General features: G+C 37.4%; 2 protein-coding genes across 6 annotated transcripts in view; one reads left to right on the top strand and one right to left on the bottom strand.

The window, feature by feature from the left end:
- The window catches only part of LOC136845995 (ubiquitin-conjugating enzyme E2 Z-like), a 70,902-nt gene that overhangs the window by 16,017 nt on the left and 38,481 nt on the right, over positions 1-16,404 (bottom strand). For 2 of the 5 annotated variants that reach the window (XM_067116573.1, XM_067116576.1), the window contains exon 1: positions 2,328-2,350. In XM_067116573.1, coding sequence (XP_066972674.1) covers positions 2,328-2,335 — 8 coding nt within the window. In that variant the 5' untranslated portion in view covers positions 2,336-2,350. Of the gene's footprint in view, positions 1-2,327; positions 2,351-2,639; positions 2,857-4,682; positions 4,853-13,821; positions 13,898-16,404 lie in introns of those variants that run through there. The other 3 variants (XM_067116575.1, XM_067116577.1, XM_067116574.1) reach the window with 3 other exon arrangements.
- Positions 5,606-16,386, top strand: LOC136845997 (trans-1,2-dihydrobenzene-1,2-diol dehydrogenase-like). The gene is made up of 8 exons (XM_067116578.1): positions 5,606-5,811; positions 7,495-7,703; positions 8,728-8,891; positions 10,164-10,291; positions 11,272-11,395; positions 12,078-12,203; positions 14,928-15,078; positions 15,601-16,386. The coding sequence occupies exons 2-8, from the start codon at positions 7,502-7,504 to the stop codon at positions 15,702-15,704; spliced, it is 999 nt and encodes a 332-aa protein (XP_066972679.1). The 5' UTR covers positions 5,606-5,811; positions 7,495-7,501; the 3' UTR covers positions 15,705-16,386.

Here is a 16,404-nt window from a genome sequence, read left to right as displayed (position 1 = left end):
TCATTCAATAGCTTTTCAAAGTGCAGTACTGCCATCAATGTTCCACTAGTATTCCTTCTTTCTAAACTTCAAATTCTCCACTCCTATCATTAATCAACTATACCTCCTTTACATTGTTTCATCTCCCTCATCAATTTTCTTAAACATTTTCTTCTTTCTCCAATGCTGAGACTGATCTCATTCCTCCTTAACCAGCTCTGCCTTTGACATTTGCCCAATAACCTCCTGTATCTTGTCCCTGTTCAGCTCTTTATCCACTTTCCTGCCTAATCTTTACAAAAGATTCTTGGCTCTCATCTCCTCCTCTAGCTATTGGTACAGCTTGATCCCCTCAACATCTCCCTCTCCCTCTCTCCATACCTTATGCTATTTGACATTACATACAGTAATTTTTTTCTTGCTATTTATATGCATTCTTTCTATGGCTTCTGCCTTCATATATTTTAGTCATTTGACATTTACTGAAGATAAAAATCTATCCAAGGGATGGATACATGCATAGGCAATATTACTGTCTACCTACTTATTAGAATAAATTTACTTTTTCCTTTCAGAGCCTAGGCTATGCTAGGACTCAGCTTAATACCCATAACATCAATACAGTCCATCTATCAATAACCTCAATCAGGATAGCCTGAACTTGGTCAGTACAAGAAAAGATAGTATAAACTGACAATATTCAAGGTACAAACTGGGGGGGGGGGTCTAAAGATAAAACTAAATCCAGCTAGCCTTTAGCACAGCCTTGGAAAAATAGAGAGACAGATTGATTGACTGATTATAGATTTTAGGCAGACATGCCAAACACTGGGGCAACTAAGGCCATTCAGCGCTGAAACAGAAATTGACGGTGAAAAAGTCTGAAAGGTGTAACAGGAGGAAAACCTCGCAGTTGCACTATGAATCAACTGTTAGGATAGAATGGACAGTAAGATGGAAGAAAGACAATATGAACAGAGACACAGTAAAAGGAATGAAAGAGGTTGCACCTAGGGGCTGAAGGGACGCTGCAAAGAACCTTAAGTAATGCCTACATTGCACCGCATGAGGTGCACTGATGGCACCACCCCCCTACGGGATAGAGAGAAACAGAGATTTATGGCAGGTCTGGCTATAGTCTTTAAAGCACTCTAAGATCACTAGGGTGGGGTGAGTAAGGAATTCCTGTGGTGTCAAACATCTCATTGTTATGTTTAAAATTTTTTGCATCGTTAGAGCCTGCTCAAACGAAATGAAAAAATCTTATTCATTTAAAGGTAACAACGAAAACATATTTGACTTCACATATTTTACGTGCAAACCCCATTTATTTTCATAAAAACAAAGAATTGTGGCATAATTCTTGGCCGCCACTGCCAAACCTCAATTTCGCTGACACGTGGTTAGCAAGGGCATTTAAAAGACTAGCTCAATCAAAAACAGCAATGGTGGTCACCTCAAGCAGCCACTGTGTTACTGGACAGTATGAATACACAGAGGGATAGCCAAAGTGGAACAAACCTCCTCACCACCAGCATCTTCTCTCTCAGAAACAACAAGGGGGCCATGTAATTCATGATGCATTATTTTTCTCTCCTAAATGAACAGTTTATTTACCCTGCAGAGGCACTGAAAAAATCTAATCACGTAACCAATAAATAACTGCTAAAATAGAAAATGGACAATAATCAAGTGGCTTGATTTTGTTATTCCTACCGAACCACCCTCACGTGTCAATGCATTAAACAAATTATGTTATTATTATAAGAACTAAGATTATTATTTTATAAAGCACACAAAGAAAATTCCTTATTAAGAACCAAAACTTACTCAACACTGTTTCTTTACAAAAAACAAAGAACAGTATATAACAGATCTCAGGTAAAGCCATAAACAAGGGATTAACCTCAAGGGTGAGATTAAAAGGGAAAAATAGATATGGCAGCGCTGTATTCTTTTCCCGTCCCCACTCTAGTGATCTTAGAATGTTGGAAAGGCTAGCGTATAGTTACGTTCACCAGCCCAATTTATTTTGAAAGCTTCAAAATAGGTTTAGGCCTAATGACATCTTAAGACAGGCTTAAGAATAAGAGAACCTTTACTAATGGCGGTAAGGTCTTAAATAGGTTCCTTTGAAAATAACCTATTGTCAATGGATAGGCCTTGTACAGTCTAAGCCTAATCCCACCAAAGACTAACGCGACCTACCACAACACCAAATAACTTAAGACTGACAACTTAGCCATTAGGCAAGCATAGGCCTATGTTTACAATTACGTCCTAACTATTAGCCCTTACATAGCGTATGCAAAATAGCCAAGTTTACCCTAATTACCCTATACACCCACATTAACATAATCCATGTATGGCAGAGTTCTAGTGGGTGGCTTACTAAGCATTATCCTTTGTTATCCTAGGCCTATGTAACATTACAGTACAACACTTGTTTTTGTCAATCAGTTTTAGGCCTCCGTCATGTTTGCTGGAGGCACTGACTCCTTTAAATACACATTACTCCATATATTTCCCACAAACCTGACCTAGTTCAAGTCTAATTGTAGTAACGAATATTAGGCCTAGGCTTAGACTTGGCCCAAGAGCAGATATTTCCCAGATCAGGGAGGTTACGGTAGTCTAGATAGGATTTACTCATTACATACCTGCTATAACTACAACTATAGGGCAATGCAAAACCAAGGGTGTAATCCAGTAGGGAGTAATCACATCATATTTGAATTCCGCCGTGATTTCCTAACGATTAAAACAAAAATAACGAGTGTCACTTAATAAAACAATAAAACACCATTCTCGGAGAAGGATCAAACAGCCAATGTTGACATATCATCAAGGTAACCAAGGCCAACACCACCTAGATGTCGTTCGCTGGCAGGAAAGTTGTCGTACAAAAGATTATTTGTACTTCTTGATGAATTCCAAAGCAACGACTGACCATTGTATTGCACATGATATATCAATGGTTTCATATTCCTCCACAGATACTGTTAATAATGCCGGGAAGTTACCTGAACACGTTTAAATACCTGTTAACATGTCGCAACGCAGTGGTGCCAAATGTACAACAATGAAATACCCCAAACCAGCTGTGAAAATCCGCTTTTTGACCCACAATCCGCTAGATTTCTCATTCGATAAATCGTTATATTTCTTAATATACATAAAATATGTTTTAATCGCCTATTTGGATTGTCTTAGGTGTGCGCTCAGAGGCCTAACCGAATTAATTTTTAAAAATCATATCATCATAATCGTACGTTTCTGTTCCCTATTCAGCTGGAGATAAAGCAATGCTGGTCTGCTTGCTTCGCCAACAGAGTATTCAGCATGATGTCATATTCTTCCTATTTCTGTCACATTCCTGGGATATCGTAGGTACGAGTATGCCATTCTATCTTTTAGGCATTTTAACAATGAAAAGAGAATTAACCAGTTTTACGATGTTTCTAAGTTTAGTTGTTACTTTATTGGGTTACCTAATAGGTCTCTTCGTCCTAGACATTTGAAAGAGATAATGAAGTTGAAGTACTCTGATTACAAGATCATGGAGTTCTTAGATGAATTAATGCTGTATTCGCCTCGGTATTTTCCCACTCAAAAATTACAATTTTACAAATATGGTAATGCAGTAAGATACTTTTGAGTTTGTAGTTTAACAAGAGTTTGCTATAGAACAAATATTTCAAACTTTCAGACGAAACTCACTAAAAAAAAAAATCTGCCAAAATCACTAAAAATCCCGCCAGATTACGTTGTCCTCAATGTTTGAAATCCGCCAAGGTCTTCGAATCCGCTAGAACTAGCAGTTTTAATAGCTAAGTTGGCAATACTGGATGACATGTTCTGCCGTGTCGTATCTGCAGTGTTTTCGAGAATTCCATTAGCGAGCTCTTCGATATTTCAGTCAGCAGTCAAAACTCATATTCTCTTTAAGCCATAATTAGATCATTTCAAGAAATCACAAAGTCGATTAGTTACAAAACCATAGACTTAGACGTGACTATTGTACGGGTACGAGTAGGCTATATGGGTTATTTCTCATTTATGATTGGGATGATGAATGCGTCACCTCATTTTTTTTTTCTTATCTCAAAACACCGAGAGGAAATTTTAAATACATGTCGTTGTTTGTCCAAATTATGTAATGAACTGCTTGACCAAGAAACTTTTAAAAACTTCATTGATAAAGAAACTGCGACGATCATACTGTTAAAATAAGCGTTCCTAATTATTATTAGTAGTTAGATTGTTGTTATTTGATCTACACTTGACTTTCCGAATATATCAGCCAGGGAAAATGCAAAATATTAATGAATAGCGTTCCAAGATTAATTAAAAGTCCATCACCTTATGAAAATGTAATTCCTGTACTCATGGAATACTTACAAGACTAATATACAAGAATGTAGACTGCCGTTTCAAGATATTAAGAATGGAAATCCAAGAGATATATGGAAACTGATAAAGAATTTTCAGCAAAAAAAAAAAAAAAGGGGCAAAGAGTGACCTATACAGGATGGAGGCAAGTTTATGCAACTTGGAAATCTAGCCCCCAAGATTATTCAAAAACTTACAAGAAGAAGCTGAGTCTAGCGACATTATTATCATAAAATATATATTTAAGAGGAGACTAAAAACATTCCTAGTTAGCGACTGTTACACCAGTGAAAACAGAATTTAATACGTACAGAATAAACTTAAGTAAGCAGTTTTCTTTCGAAGCGAAGTCTAGCAGTCTTTGATGGAGTGGACCAACAATAAACAACAAAGTGAGTCGAACATGACGCAATCATGTCTACAGCGTCACATCACGCAACATTCTCTCGCCATTTTCCTCTAACCTTCCCTTGCGAACGATCTGGAATATTTTAACATCTTTCACAACATCGCTTAATAAATCGATTACCTACAAATAGTAATGAATTTATAAGTGAAATTTTACCTCTCGAGGTCGGGACGATAGATAAATGGGAATTGTGCATTCGATTTCTTGTAGTAGTTTATTGTAAGGTTTTTCCCATTGTAGCTGCAGTAAGGAGGCACAGAGAACTCTTTGCACATCGTGCGACTGCACAGTGCAAGATATTACACAAATTTTTATCAAAAAAGAAAAAAGATGGTGGTCAATAGTAAGCAAAAACGCCGAACTACAGTAGGTAGTATTCAACAGTCTGCCACAAAAAGACAAGGAGGCTATATCCTTCGTTCGACAAGAACAAAAACATATAGAATAACATTTTTTAACTGAGTACAATAGTGGGGTAGATGGAAATATAACTAGTCGATCTTGGGACATTACTGTCAATTTGCACGTTATAGCAATATTTGAAATGTTCCAATGACTTGAGCAAACATTATAGTAAACATGATATTAAATATAATACAACAAAATACAAAGCTAAAGTACATATTTGCACATTAAAACCAGTTACTAGTATTATCAATGCTTTATGAAAATTGACGTTAGTAAATTTCAGGGCTAGATAAAATATGACCCCAAGCCCCTGTGCCATTCGACTCAAATCTTTGTTACGTCCTTGGTTACGCCTGCAATGCTCTTGCTCATTATCGCGTATTTACCCTTATCTCTTTACATAACAACGAATCTCTTCTACACTGACCAGATACGACCACTAAATGAGCGTGAGCCAGCATCACTTATTTCAAGGTTTCAGACGAGCTCATCATCTCTCCCCAGTTGTGGCCTCGGGATGTGAACGTTAGTACGCTTTTGCTAATCAGTGTTGAACAACAAAGGAGTCCTGATAACCCTTGTCATTGTATAGGCCTAGTTCCAGAGCGAGAATCTGCTTAACTGTAAGTCGAACAAACGTTCATGTGATTTTCCGTAACAGCGTCCTCTGATGTTTGTGGTATTCGTGGTGGAATAAGTTTCAGCGCATCATGCGTTGATTTATCATTAATCAACTGTCTTGTTACCAATGTCTCCTCAGGCTTACGTGGCTGATTTATGATCAGCGGCCCCGCTATTTAGATATTCTGATTTATCTTGCCGCTGAGGGAAGGCGTTCCACCTTAGACCTTGGTCTGGGTAGTCAATGTCAAGTTGTCAACTACTGATCTATCAGGCCTATCTTGTGAAGGCGTGTGTGTGTTGCCAGCTCGTCATAAGCAGCAATGCTAGATGGAGCCGTAGTATTTTTCACGTGAAAGTAATGGCATAATGAGTTGTAATTTTGGGTTTTCCCCTTATGATTCGAAAAATTCCTTAAAGTGTGAAAACCATAATGACAGCACTGTCTACAGGAGTAACAACTCGGCAGTATCGACAGCTAAAGGGATCTTGGCTACAAACTGAAGAAAACTACTTACAAGGTTGTTGTTTACAAGGCGACTACAACATTCGTTTATTTATTTATTTATGTATTTAGATGGAACGATTACATTCGCGAATCTGTAAATTCATGTTCTATCCGTTTTTCTTTCTTCATTTATTCGTAGCAAAAGACATCAAAATTTAAACAATTCACAACTTGCAGACAATGAAGATGCCAAGAAATAATGAGTCAATAAAACTTATGGAATAAAAAAGAAATATGGGAGTGGTTGGACTATCAATGAATTTAGATATCCAGAAAGCAAGCTGACATCCAGGAATGTGATGGGAAGGTTAGATTGACACCATCAATCTTAGTTACAGTTCGTGTTGCTTTCTCCATGGACCATATCCAAAGTCAGACGCAGGTCCTGCCACCTTTACATACTGTGTGTAAATGATAATGAGATAGGGTGAAAAAAGAGATATGGAAAGTGAGAATGAAATAGGCGTGCTGGTTGACTACTGAGAGAATCTTTTCCCCGTAAATTTTTGAAAGAAAAGTAGAAAATGGCCAGTTCTTGACCGAAATTGCTGAAGTAGATAATACCTGAATATTGATTTAATCATAAAAGAGGCTGTCCAGTAACGGCATTCCAGGGAGAAGCATAAAATAAGAAAAAAAAGCCAAATGTATGGTTGGGAATGAATACTAAAATACAGTGAACTGTCGATGATTTAAAAGAACGGCTGATTTCAGAATTTCACGAAGGTCAGACTGTAAAACAAATCTGAACGAATTCAGTAAAATTCACTGGTTTTAGTAAGTTTATATTAAGAGGGCTTAATATCAGGAAATATTGTACAAGCGATGTGCAAACGGGGCAGAAGGTGGGGAAAGGTTACCTGCTACTGTTGAAACTTCTTGTGTGGTTGTGACGGGTGGTCGACTGTCAGCAAATTCAGTAACTGATAATTTATCGTAAAAAGTTAATAGTATTTTTTGGCTTGTTCCAAGTGAATGAGTGCACTTTGTGAATAATAATAATAATAATAATAATAATAATAATAATAATAATAATAATAATAATAACCTGAAACTCTGACGATGCTCCATTGAGAAATAGATGCGATTTTGACAAATACATGGGCCTGCCGGATTGACCAAAATAACGGCCTTTGAAAATAAACCGATTGGTAATAATGATGCCTGACGTTTTCAGAGAGGCCATGGCTCTGAGGTGGGGCATCGTAGGAGCGGGCATGGTCAGCGAGGACTTCACCAACGCCCTCAATTTCCTGCCCTCTTCATCGCACGTCGTGGCTGCCATAGCATCCAGGAGTCTGACTTCCGCAAAAGACTTCGCCGACCGATTTGCGATTCCCGTTGCTTACGGCGGTTACCAGGAGCTCGCCCGAGACCCTGATGTTGGTGAGTTTGTAGATAGCTTTTTTTTTTTTTTTGTTTTTATGATTTATGAACAGTTTCATTAAGAACGGTTAAGTGATGCCTGATTTTTGCTACGTTCTTCTTCAGATTCCTTTCCTTGGTGCTGGTATTCATAAGGAAGATAAAACGAATAGTAAGATACGAATAACCTGATAAAAAGTGTATTAACCAATGCGGGGATTTTTAAGTGGTAAATTTCCACATGAAAATTACTAAAATCTAAAGTCTTACTATGTAAATAGAGCAAATTCACACAAAATAGACCAAGTATAGTATTTTATGATTTAGTATGTGGACATTATAATTTGTTTTTCATATACAGAGTATTTTTTTTATTAATTTTAAAATACCAGAGGATGAAAATGCCAAGTGTTACTGAATTAATGTTCTGCAGTATACAAGAACGGGCGGCGAACTCTTCTCGCATCCGAAGTGGGGCCGATACGAGTCAATAAATTAGCAGTGTAGTTCCTAGAGTTCTCTTTCATAAAACTAACCAAGCAAGGTTCGCATTTACACCTAACACCTGTTATCGAATACATACCACATTCCCCCCCTTTTTTTAATCTTGCTACAAAACTTATGTACCGTTTCGTTTTGTACTTTCGAGGAATGAACAGAAAAAGAGGTTGATGGTTATTGGTGAGAATTCTATATCAGTGTTGATATGGAGCTATTAATAACAAGGAGGGAAACCCTTTGTACTTCACTCTGTGAGTACAGTCGTTTAGAATAAATAAATAATTAAGAAAATACTAAACAAATTAATGTATGGTAATAGAGGATAGTTAAAAAAAAGATGCTAAATGATTAAACGAGCATTTAAAAATCGACAAGTAAAAAACAATGAATAAAGAATTAAAGAAATACAAGAAAATAAAAAAAAGATATTAGCTATAGTTTATTAAATATATAAACAAATACTATCTCAAATGTATTAAGTCGGTAAACGAGTAAGGAAATACATAATACTTTAATATAATAAGGTTATTCTCGTCATCTACAGATGTCGTTTACATAGGCGTCATCCCGCCCCCTCACCTGGAGGTGATCAGCCTGATGCTTCGTTCAGGTAAAGCTGTTCTCTGCGAAAAACCGCTTTGCATGAACGCCAAGGAGACCAGGCAGGTGATCAACTTGGCCCGAGAGAAGGGCGTCTTTCTGATGGAGGTTCGTACGGTTGATTTTTCCATTTTTAAAGATTTCTCAGATCTGGATTGCTATAATAAAAATGTCGAAATGCAAATTTTGCCTAATGTTCTCTGTTGCTTTTAATGAAAGTAGATCCTCTGCTTGTCTGAATAAGACGATAATAAAGGTTTTTTAGTAGGAGACGTAATGGACGCTACCTGTCCTAGGTATATTACCAGCAAGTTGTAGGTCAGGACAAATGAGAAAAATAAATAAATGTAGTTGCAAGTTGGTGGTAGGAGTGGAGAGACTGCCATTCAGCGCTGAATGAATTAAGATATATACCGTCTTCCCTAGGAACAGCAAGTTAAATAATGAAAACAAATAACGGAGCTTATGCACAGTAAATGTTAATAAAAAAAAAACCCTTGCAGGGCTGGAAATGAACGACCACGAATGAATGTTTATGAGACTGGAACATGTAAAACTGAAAAGCAGACTGCATTGACCCAATAGTTCAAGCAGCGAAAATCGCATCATACCTAGCCTCTCATATGGCCGCCCGAAGGATTAAAATTTTGTTATGAAGGGATGAAAGTGAGGCAAGATGAAGCTGAAGAGACTGAACAACAGTACAGGAAGAGGCTAGAAGGGGAAGATTAAAAATACATGCAAGGTTCAAGGGCTTGAGAGATGTGGACGAGGGCGTGTAGCCTATAGAAAAAAAGGAAACATGGATCACTGTTATGGCATTTGTTTAGAGTTTTGAAGCCAATCTAGAGTTAGGAAGGATTCTTTTTGGAGGCAGAGGATGTTTGGCTCTTAAGAAAACGTTCATTCCTAAAGGAAATCTTTGAAACCCTGTAGTAAGGAAAAATATCAGCTCGTGAACAGAAACTGTTGTTTTGCATTATTTTAAACCATCTTTACCGCTTGAACCTCAGAAAACCTTCTTAGTGATTCGTCATTAAAAGGATTGCACTTCTTTCATTAATATTTTGTCGATTATTCTACCGCTCTTTAAGAAAAGTGTGCTGGATATGAAAATACTCTTGAATATTATTCGTCATTACGACCAAGTTGAAGAGAACTTGTAATCCTACTTTCAATGTGCTCGTCGCCTGACCTATTTCGGGCCTATATCGCTGTTTAAATATGTAAATTTATATTTGTTTCTGTTTGAAATATCCTTTTTTGTTTGTCATCTGTTTTTCCTCTAGGCTTGTTTTTCACGTTCTTAGCATTCTGCTCTTCAAGAAGGCTTAAAGACTTGCCATTAATAATAATAATAATACTTTTCTTCTCGATCAGGGAATTCAAGGCAGGAGTGCCCCCGTGTACCATCAGCTTCGTCAGCGACTTCAGGAAGGTGAAATCGGCGACGTCCGTCAGGTCATCGTGAATCAGGGCTGGCCTGCCCAACACCTTCCCAAGATCTCGTGAGTTCTCAGGCGTCTTCTGTTTCCAGGATTTAAATTATCTTATCATATTTCCCTCTAATCAATCTGCTCTTTAAGATCTCGCGAGTGCTGGCTCTTCTTCCGTTTCCAGGGTTTAAATAAATTTTTTTATATCATATTTTCCTCTAATAGATCTGCTCTTTAGTTTCAGGAATATGGATTTTACATTTTACCTGGAAGTGTTGAAATTAGGCTTTTTCCAAGGAATCGGTTCTTTATTAGGTACTGAAAAAGATGTAGCACGATATGATTTACAGTAACACTAGAATCGTATTCTTAACGTTAAAACTGATTTCCATTCAATTAATCTCTACATGTTTTCATAATTAGAACCAGAACAGTAGACCATCAGTTAACTTTAAGTACATATTAGTATTATTTAGTTTCTTCTAACATGAAACGCGATAGAATAAAAAAGTACGGGATTTAGATACCCGTGACTCCGTGAGTTCGATCAAGCGACGGGATTGATACACCGGCAAAAAAAAAAAAATGCGCGGGGTAGGCCAAAAGTCTGGTTCCACTAATTTTTGTATAAATTAAACTAGTTCTACCAGATTTTTGCAACATTTTTTGTAACCCTTTTGTCAAAGGTAGTGAATAGCTGTTGTTTGGTTATATGCAGATTTCATAATATATCTATAGCGAATGTTGGTATATCATGCTACAAATATGCCAGCAAACATGGAGAGTCTGTTATGAAAACGAAGCTCTCATCAGTAAAGGCAGTTATATAACCCATTTTTCAATTCAATGATTACCAGATGATATATTGTTAGACTTTGATTCTTTCTCTCTTAGCGTTTGACTAAGCAGTACAGTATCCGGACATGGCGTTTCATTTCAAATGAAGATAACCGAGTATGATACAACACGATAAGCAGCTCAGACCATGCAATGAATCTCCTGAAATTATAAAAAGTATATAAAAGATCAATAACTTTCTTGTTCCTCCCCAGAGAGAAGGGTCAAGGAGGAGGAATCACCCTGAAATACGGAACTCTCTCGGTCCAGCTGGTCTCCTTCGTCATGAACGGAGATAAACCAACGACAATATCAGCTGCCGGAATCGTTAATCAGAACGTAGGTGCAGATATGTTTCTTTGTAAACGTCCTTTTTGTCATGCTCTTAGCCTTTCTTCTCTCCTTTCTCACCAGGCTTTGGGTTACGTGAAAAACCTAAGTAATCTACCAGCCACAAGATCCCTCTGCACCTTTGCTGGTTCTTATGTGACACTTCTTACTCAGTGTGAATTAGGGTATGGTTTCTCCTCCTCGTAGCACTAACTAAATGTTCCTTCCAACTCTTCATGAGTTGCCTTCCTCGCGCTCTACTTCAGAGCTTCTTTCCCGACATAAAAACACTTCAATCAGAAGACTTCACGTTTATCAAACAAAGGTCTGGGTCAGTGGTTCCGTCTTAGAGTGCAATGTCCCATGGTTCTTGCGTTCTGTAACATCTGCAGGAAATTCGTTGCTCTTTTCTTCTCTTACCTTATGTCAAGACTCATTGCATCGTAATAGATGGCATTGGTGACTGAATCGAATGCCTCATCGAGGCTCACTCTTTACATACTGTTTTGCAACTGATTTGTCAAAGAATTTTATGATTGAAACATTTTTAATTGGGGGATATAAGTACTACTTATTATTAATTTATTAAGACTTGAAGCCTGTTATAAATACAGAATTTCATATGGCTAATGTAATGAATATTATCAGCGGAAATCGACGGCTTAATGGCCTTTTTTTATCCTTTCCTCAGGGAGTTGACATGGCGACCGGAGTTACTTTAGTCTACCCGGGAGAACGAATGGCGACCATTTGCATGTCAGCGACCTGCAAGCTGCCCTGCGATGCCCTCGTCGTCGGCACAAAGGGAACCATAAAGGTGAGAATGCCCTTCGGTTGCTAGACCGGACACTTTCGAAATTTGTGCTTGGTTTACTTTTAGACTGAACTCGACAGATGGTTACGAAAATGTATATTGTATTCTCTTCTCTTTATAGATAATGTGTGTGTGTGTGTGTGTGTGTGGAAGAGACCACGACAGGCACAAAAGCCCAAGTCATTCTCGGTTATTACTACAAGAGTGTTAATATACTTTTCTGTTTATCAAAAATTACCTGTAGACTAAGGCATTAAACTGCAGAATTTTTCTAACATTTATTTAAAGATAAGTTTGCATGAAAACAGGCAAATACAATCATATTCTGATTTGAATGAAAATCAAAAACATCACACTCGCTTACGCCGCTTGCTTTCCGATCATCGGATGTCAGCAATGTTTGGTCTGGTTACTATTTGAGTGAGTGGTCATGTGATGCAGAATGTGAGGGATATTTTCTTTGACGATTGTCTTGACATTACTTTATTAAGGGGCAGGTCTTCCAGAAGGAAACCATTTCTAACAAAAGGGCAATTGCACTGAACATCTCCATCTCTTTTATCATTAACTGAAGTAAAGCATCATTATTTTTACAACCAGAGTGATAATCATCAGTAGTTGATGACGTCATTATACTTTATATCTGGATGGTAACGAGGTCAATAATCAAATGGGTCTGCACTGAGCAGTGATCAAGAAGCTCTGAATTTTTTTGTGGTAACGATAAATAGAACATAGTTTATTCTTTCAAGGCGTGGCTTCATTATATTTCAAAGACTGAGTTACCTGAGACCCATTTTTAACAAGAGATGGTCGTTTAGTGCACATTATGTCCCCATGGATACGAAAGGGACATCAAGACCGCGGAGAACCAGACGAAAGATGGATGAGGACAGTGTCAAGGGAGTTAAGTGGTATCAGGTGACGAGACTGGAAAGGTTATTGTTTTCGTTATATCGAGTTGGCCCTCTGGCAGCACAGGCTCTTGATCTTACCGGGATCCTGTGACTTTATACCTTTTGGTGAGAGACTTTGGTCCGTTACTGAAACTTGAACACGAAAATGACATCTGACAGGGAGAGTCTGATAGCAGTGATTCTTGAAGTAATTCTAGATATGCCAGGAAGAAAAATAATGAGAGGTATTAGGTGGTAGAAAACGTATATGCTTGACTGAATGTATTCATGTAAGCTCGAAGAAGTTTGCCTAAAAGGGAGATTTTGCTGACAGTTTAGTGGACGAAGGCTCGAAATGTGCGTAAACTCAGGGGCTGCTGTAATTCCACAGTTACAGAGATAGCCATACCTAAGTATGTGGATGGACTTAAATGAAACTGTATAAGAGAAGAGACAATCGACGTGAGTTCACTGAGGTCCTTTGTACCCGCTGGATTCCTTAGGATCGCTGATCATGATATTAAAGACGGTAGTAATATTCACAAGTATAGACATTAACACTTATTTTTGGGGATGTTATTATTCTTGTTCCTGAGTAAGGCGACATAACGGAATAAACTATAACCTATCGGCCGTGAAAACTGATGCTCTCTAGAGCCCAAGTGTCAATTTAGTGAATTTGTCTCATATATTTTTGTTATTACCTTAAAACGGTTCAAACTTACCAGTTAGGTGGAAAGAGCTTGAAGAGAGCAGTTGAAAAGTAAACGTCAGGTCACGTTACTTGGATCCGAAGACACACTGAAAAAGAAATAAACAAACAAATTACGTAAAAAACACATACCAAACCCCCCAATCTGTCATTCCTCTCCCGCCCCTACTTCACCTTCACCTCGCTATACAGTACAAAGCAGCCCAAATTGTTGGCGGTATATTCCTACAGGGGCTGTTTGAATATATACGATGTCGCTGTTAAAATGAACACGAAGGCCATGACTAAACTTTTCATCCTCTAATGTGACTTTTCTTCTTCATTAAGTATTCACAGTCTGTTACCTTCGATCATCAAAACTTTGGGTATAAAATAAGAGTCGCATGGCTATATTTCTCAGCTGTCGTATATTTTCGATGTCTTTTGATTTGCCTTTGTCTATTTTCTATTTTCATTTGTTTTCCTTTATCAAGGTAATATCCTCTTAGCTCTGTAGTTTTTCCAGACTTCACCTAGGGAATGAATTGATGAGCTTGTTATTGGAATTTTGGTATACTAGACTAGAAAAAAAACGAAGTGTCTCTATAGTATTCCATACACGCGGCTCAACCTCCTGTTATTTCCTTATAATTACAGGAATGAAAAATGTTCAGTACATTTCTCATACAGAGCACTGATATTTGGTCTTCTTTGGCTAATAATAGTATGTATGTATGTATGTATGTATGTATGTATGTATGTATGTATGTATGTATGTATGTATGTATGTATTATTAAATAATGATCACGAACTCGGAAAGCAAGATTCAGCAGGGTAAAGTATCCATATGTGAAAAAGATTAAAGTAGAACCAATAGAATAAAAGGCGGTATATGTAAAAACACTTGATTGTGTACATACATAAAGAGCGATATAAGTCAGAAAGAATGAGACAATGGAATATGAAACTAAGCAGTAATCTTGCAGCCTCTCCCAAACTTGTATGCAATTCCGTCTCACATCACCACCAGGAAATCTATTCCAATATTTTGCACTTAAATAAATGATATACCTCCAGCACCTGGCAGCGTAACACGATGGCAAAATGACCTAATTATAATTTTCTTGCTTCTGATGCAGGTCAACGCTCCCATGTGGGCCCCGAAGAGCATGGAGATGCCATCCGGAAAATTCGAGGTTCCATACCCCGACCATGGGAAGCCCCTGAATTTCACCGGCACCCAGGGATTTGTCTACGAGGCAGAGGAAGTTCGCAGATGTTTAAGGAATGGTAGGATGAATGGATTATTATTATTATTATTATTATTATTATTATTATTATTATTATTATTATTATTATTATTATTATTATTATTAAGTTGAACAAAGTAAAACTCATGGAATAGAACTGATGAATAACAAAAATTATTTATTTTAAAGTTAACTGCTGGAATAAATAAATAAATAAAGAAATCAATTAATTAGATGAAAAGGAAAACATGCTTTAGTGAACCCTCAAGCAAGCAAAGGCCATATTTCATTCCTCAAAATAAGAATCAATCATTTATCTGTAATTCAACACTACTGCAGTGCCACGATTGTCACTCAAACTGAAGTCCACATAACGTACTGGGAATAATTAATAATTCCGAACTATTTTATCACTGCATAAGGTACATCCAGATACAATAACATCTTGCGTGCCTCAAACAGTAGCCTTACTTACAATTCTCTGTAACATATATCCCTGAGACATATTAAAATTGAGTTGATGCTGTCCGTATTATTATTTGCATAACTGTCTCTGCTTCAGGGTTACTGGAGAGCCCGAATGTCCCCTGGCAGGAGAGCATTACCATCGCTGAAATCATGGAGGAGATTAGGATGCAACTGGGCGTGACCTACGACCAAGACTGAGCTCCTTCGTCGGAACCTGAGAATGTTAAAGTCTCTTAAAAAGTGTCGCCGGCGTTGAGGGCAATAATTTGTAAACTATCTCTCAATCTGATACTGTAAAAGGCTGGCAGTATGCGGGATCATAAGTTACAAGGGATAGGCGAAATTTATTTACTACGATTTGTAAAATGAAGCGACTTGAAATTATTAACCTTAAAAATAATGGCAGTTCTTGTTGGAGCAAGTCTCCACAAAATGTAGAATCTGTGAAAAGAGAGTAAATGGCTGAAAACATTGACATTAATGTGAGGGCAATGCCATGAAAAGTATTGGGTCCATCTCTAGATATACAGATTCGGTTGTTTAGATTATTTGGAATGAATAATGCTTTCTTTCTTGAATGGCAGGGACTTATAAAATTCAGTCTTTCCATTACCATTCAGAACCTCTGATATTTCCATGTATTTAGAGCTGGGAAATTTGAGTGCTCTGCTCAAGCAACTTGTGTGAGTATCTAGTGCAAAAAAAAAAAACATTTATTCATGTGATAGACACTAATGACTCTTCATGCCTCATTCCAATTTTGTTTTCTAAATGATAAGAATAATAAATAATTGAGAAGCTCTGCAATGTTTGAAGAATTAAAATCACTTATAGAGACTTTTCAAAGCAATAATGAAATTATTAAACGTATTGTAATCCATTCAATCATTTAATTTAT

Source organism: Macrobrachium rosenbergii, chromosome 14, assembly GCF_040412425.1.
Source record: "Macrobrachium rosenbergii isolate ZJJX-2024 chromosome 14, ASM4041242v1, whole genome shotgun sequence".
NCBI lineage: Eukaryota > Metazoa > Arthropoda > Malacostraca > Decapoda > Palaemonidae > Macrobrachium > Macrobrachium rosenbergii.
Note: the sequence above shows the minus strand (reverse complement) of the source record. Positions and strands in the feature narration are given on the sequence as shown.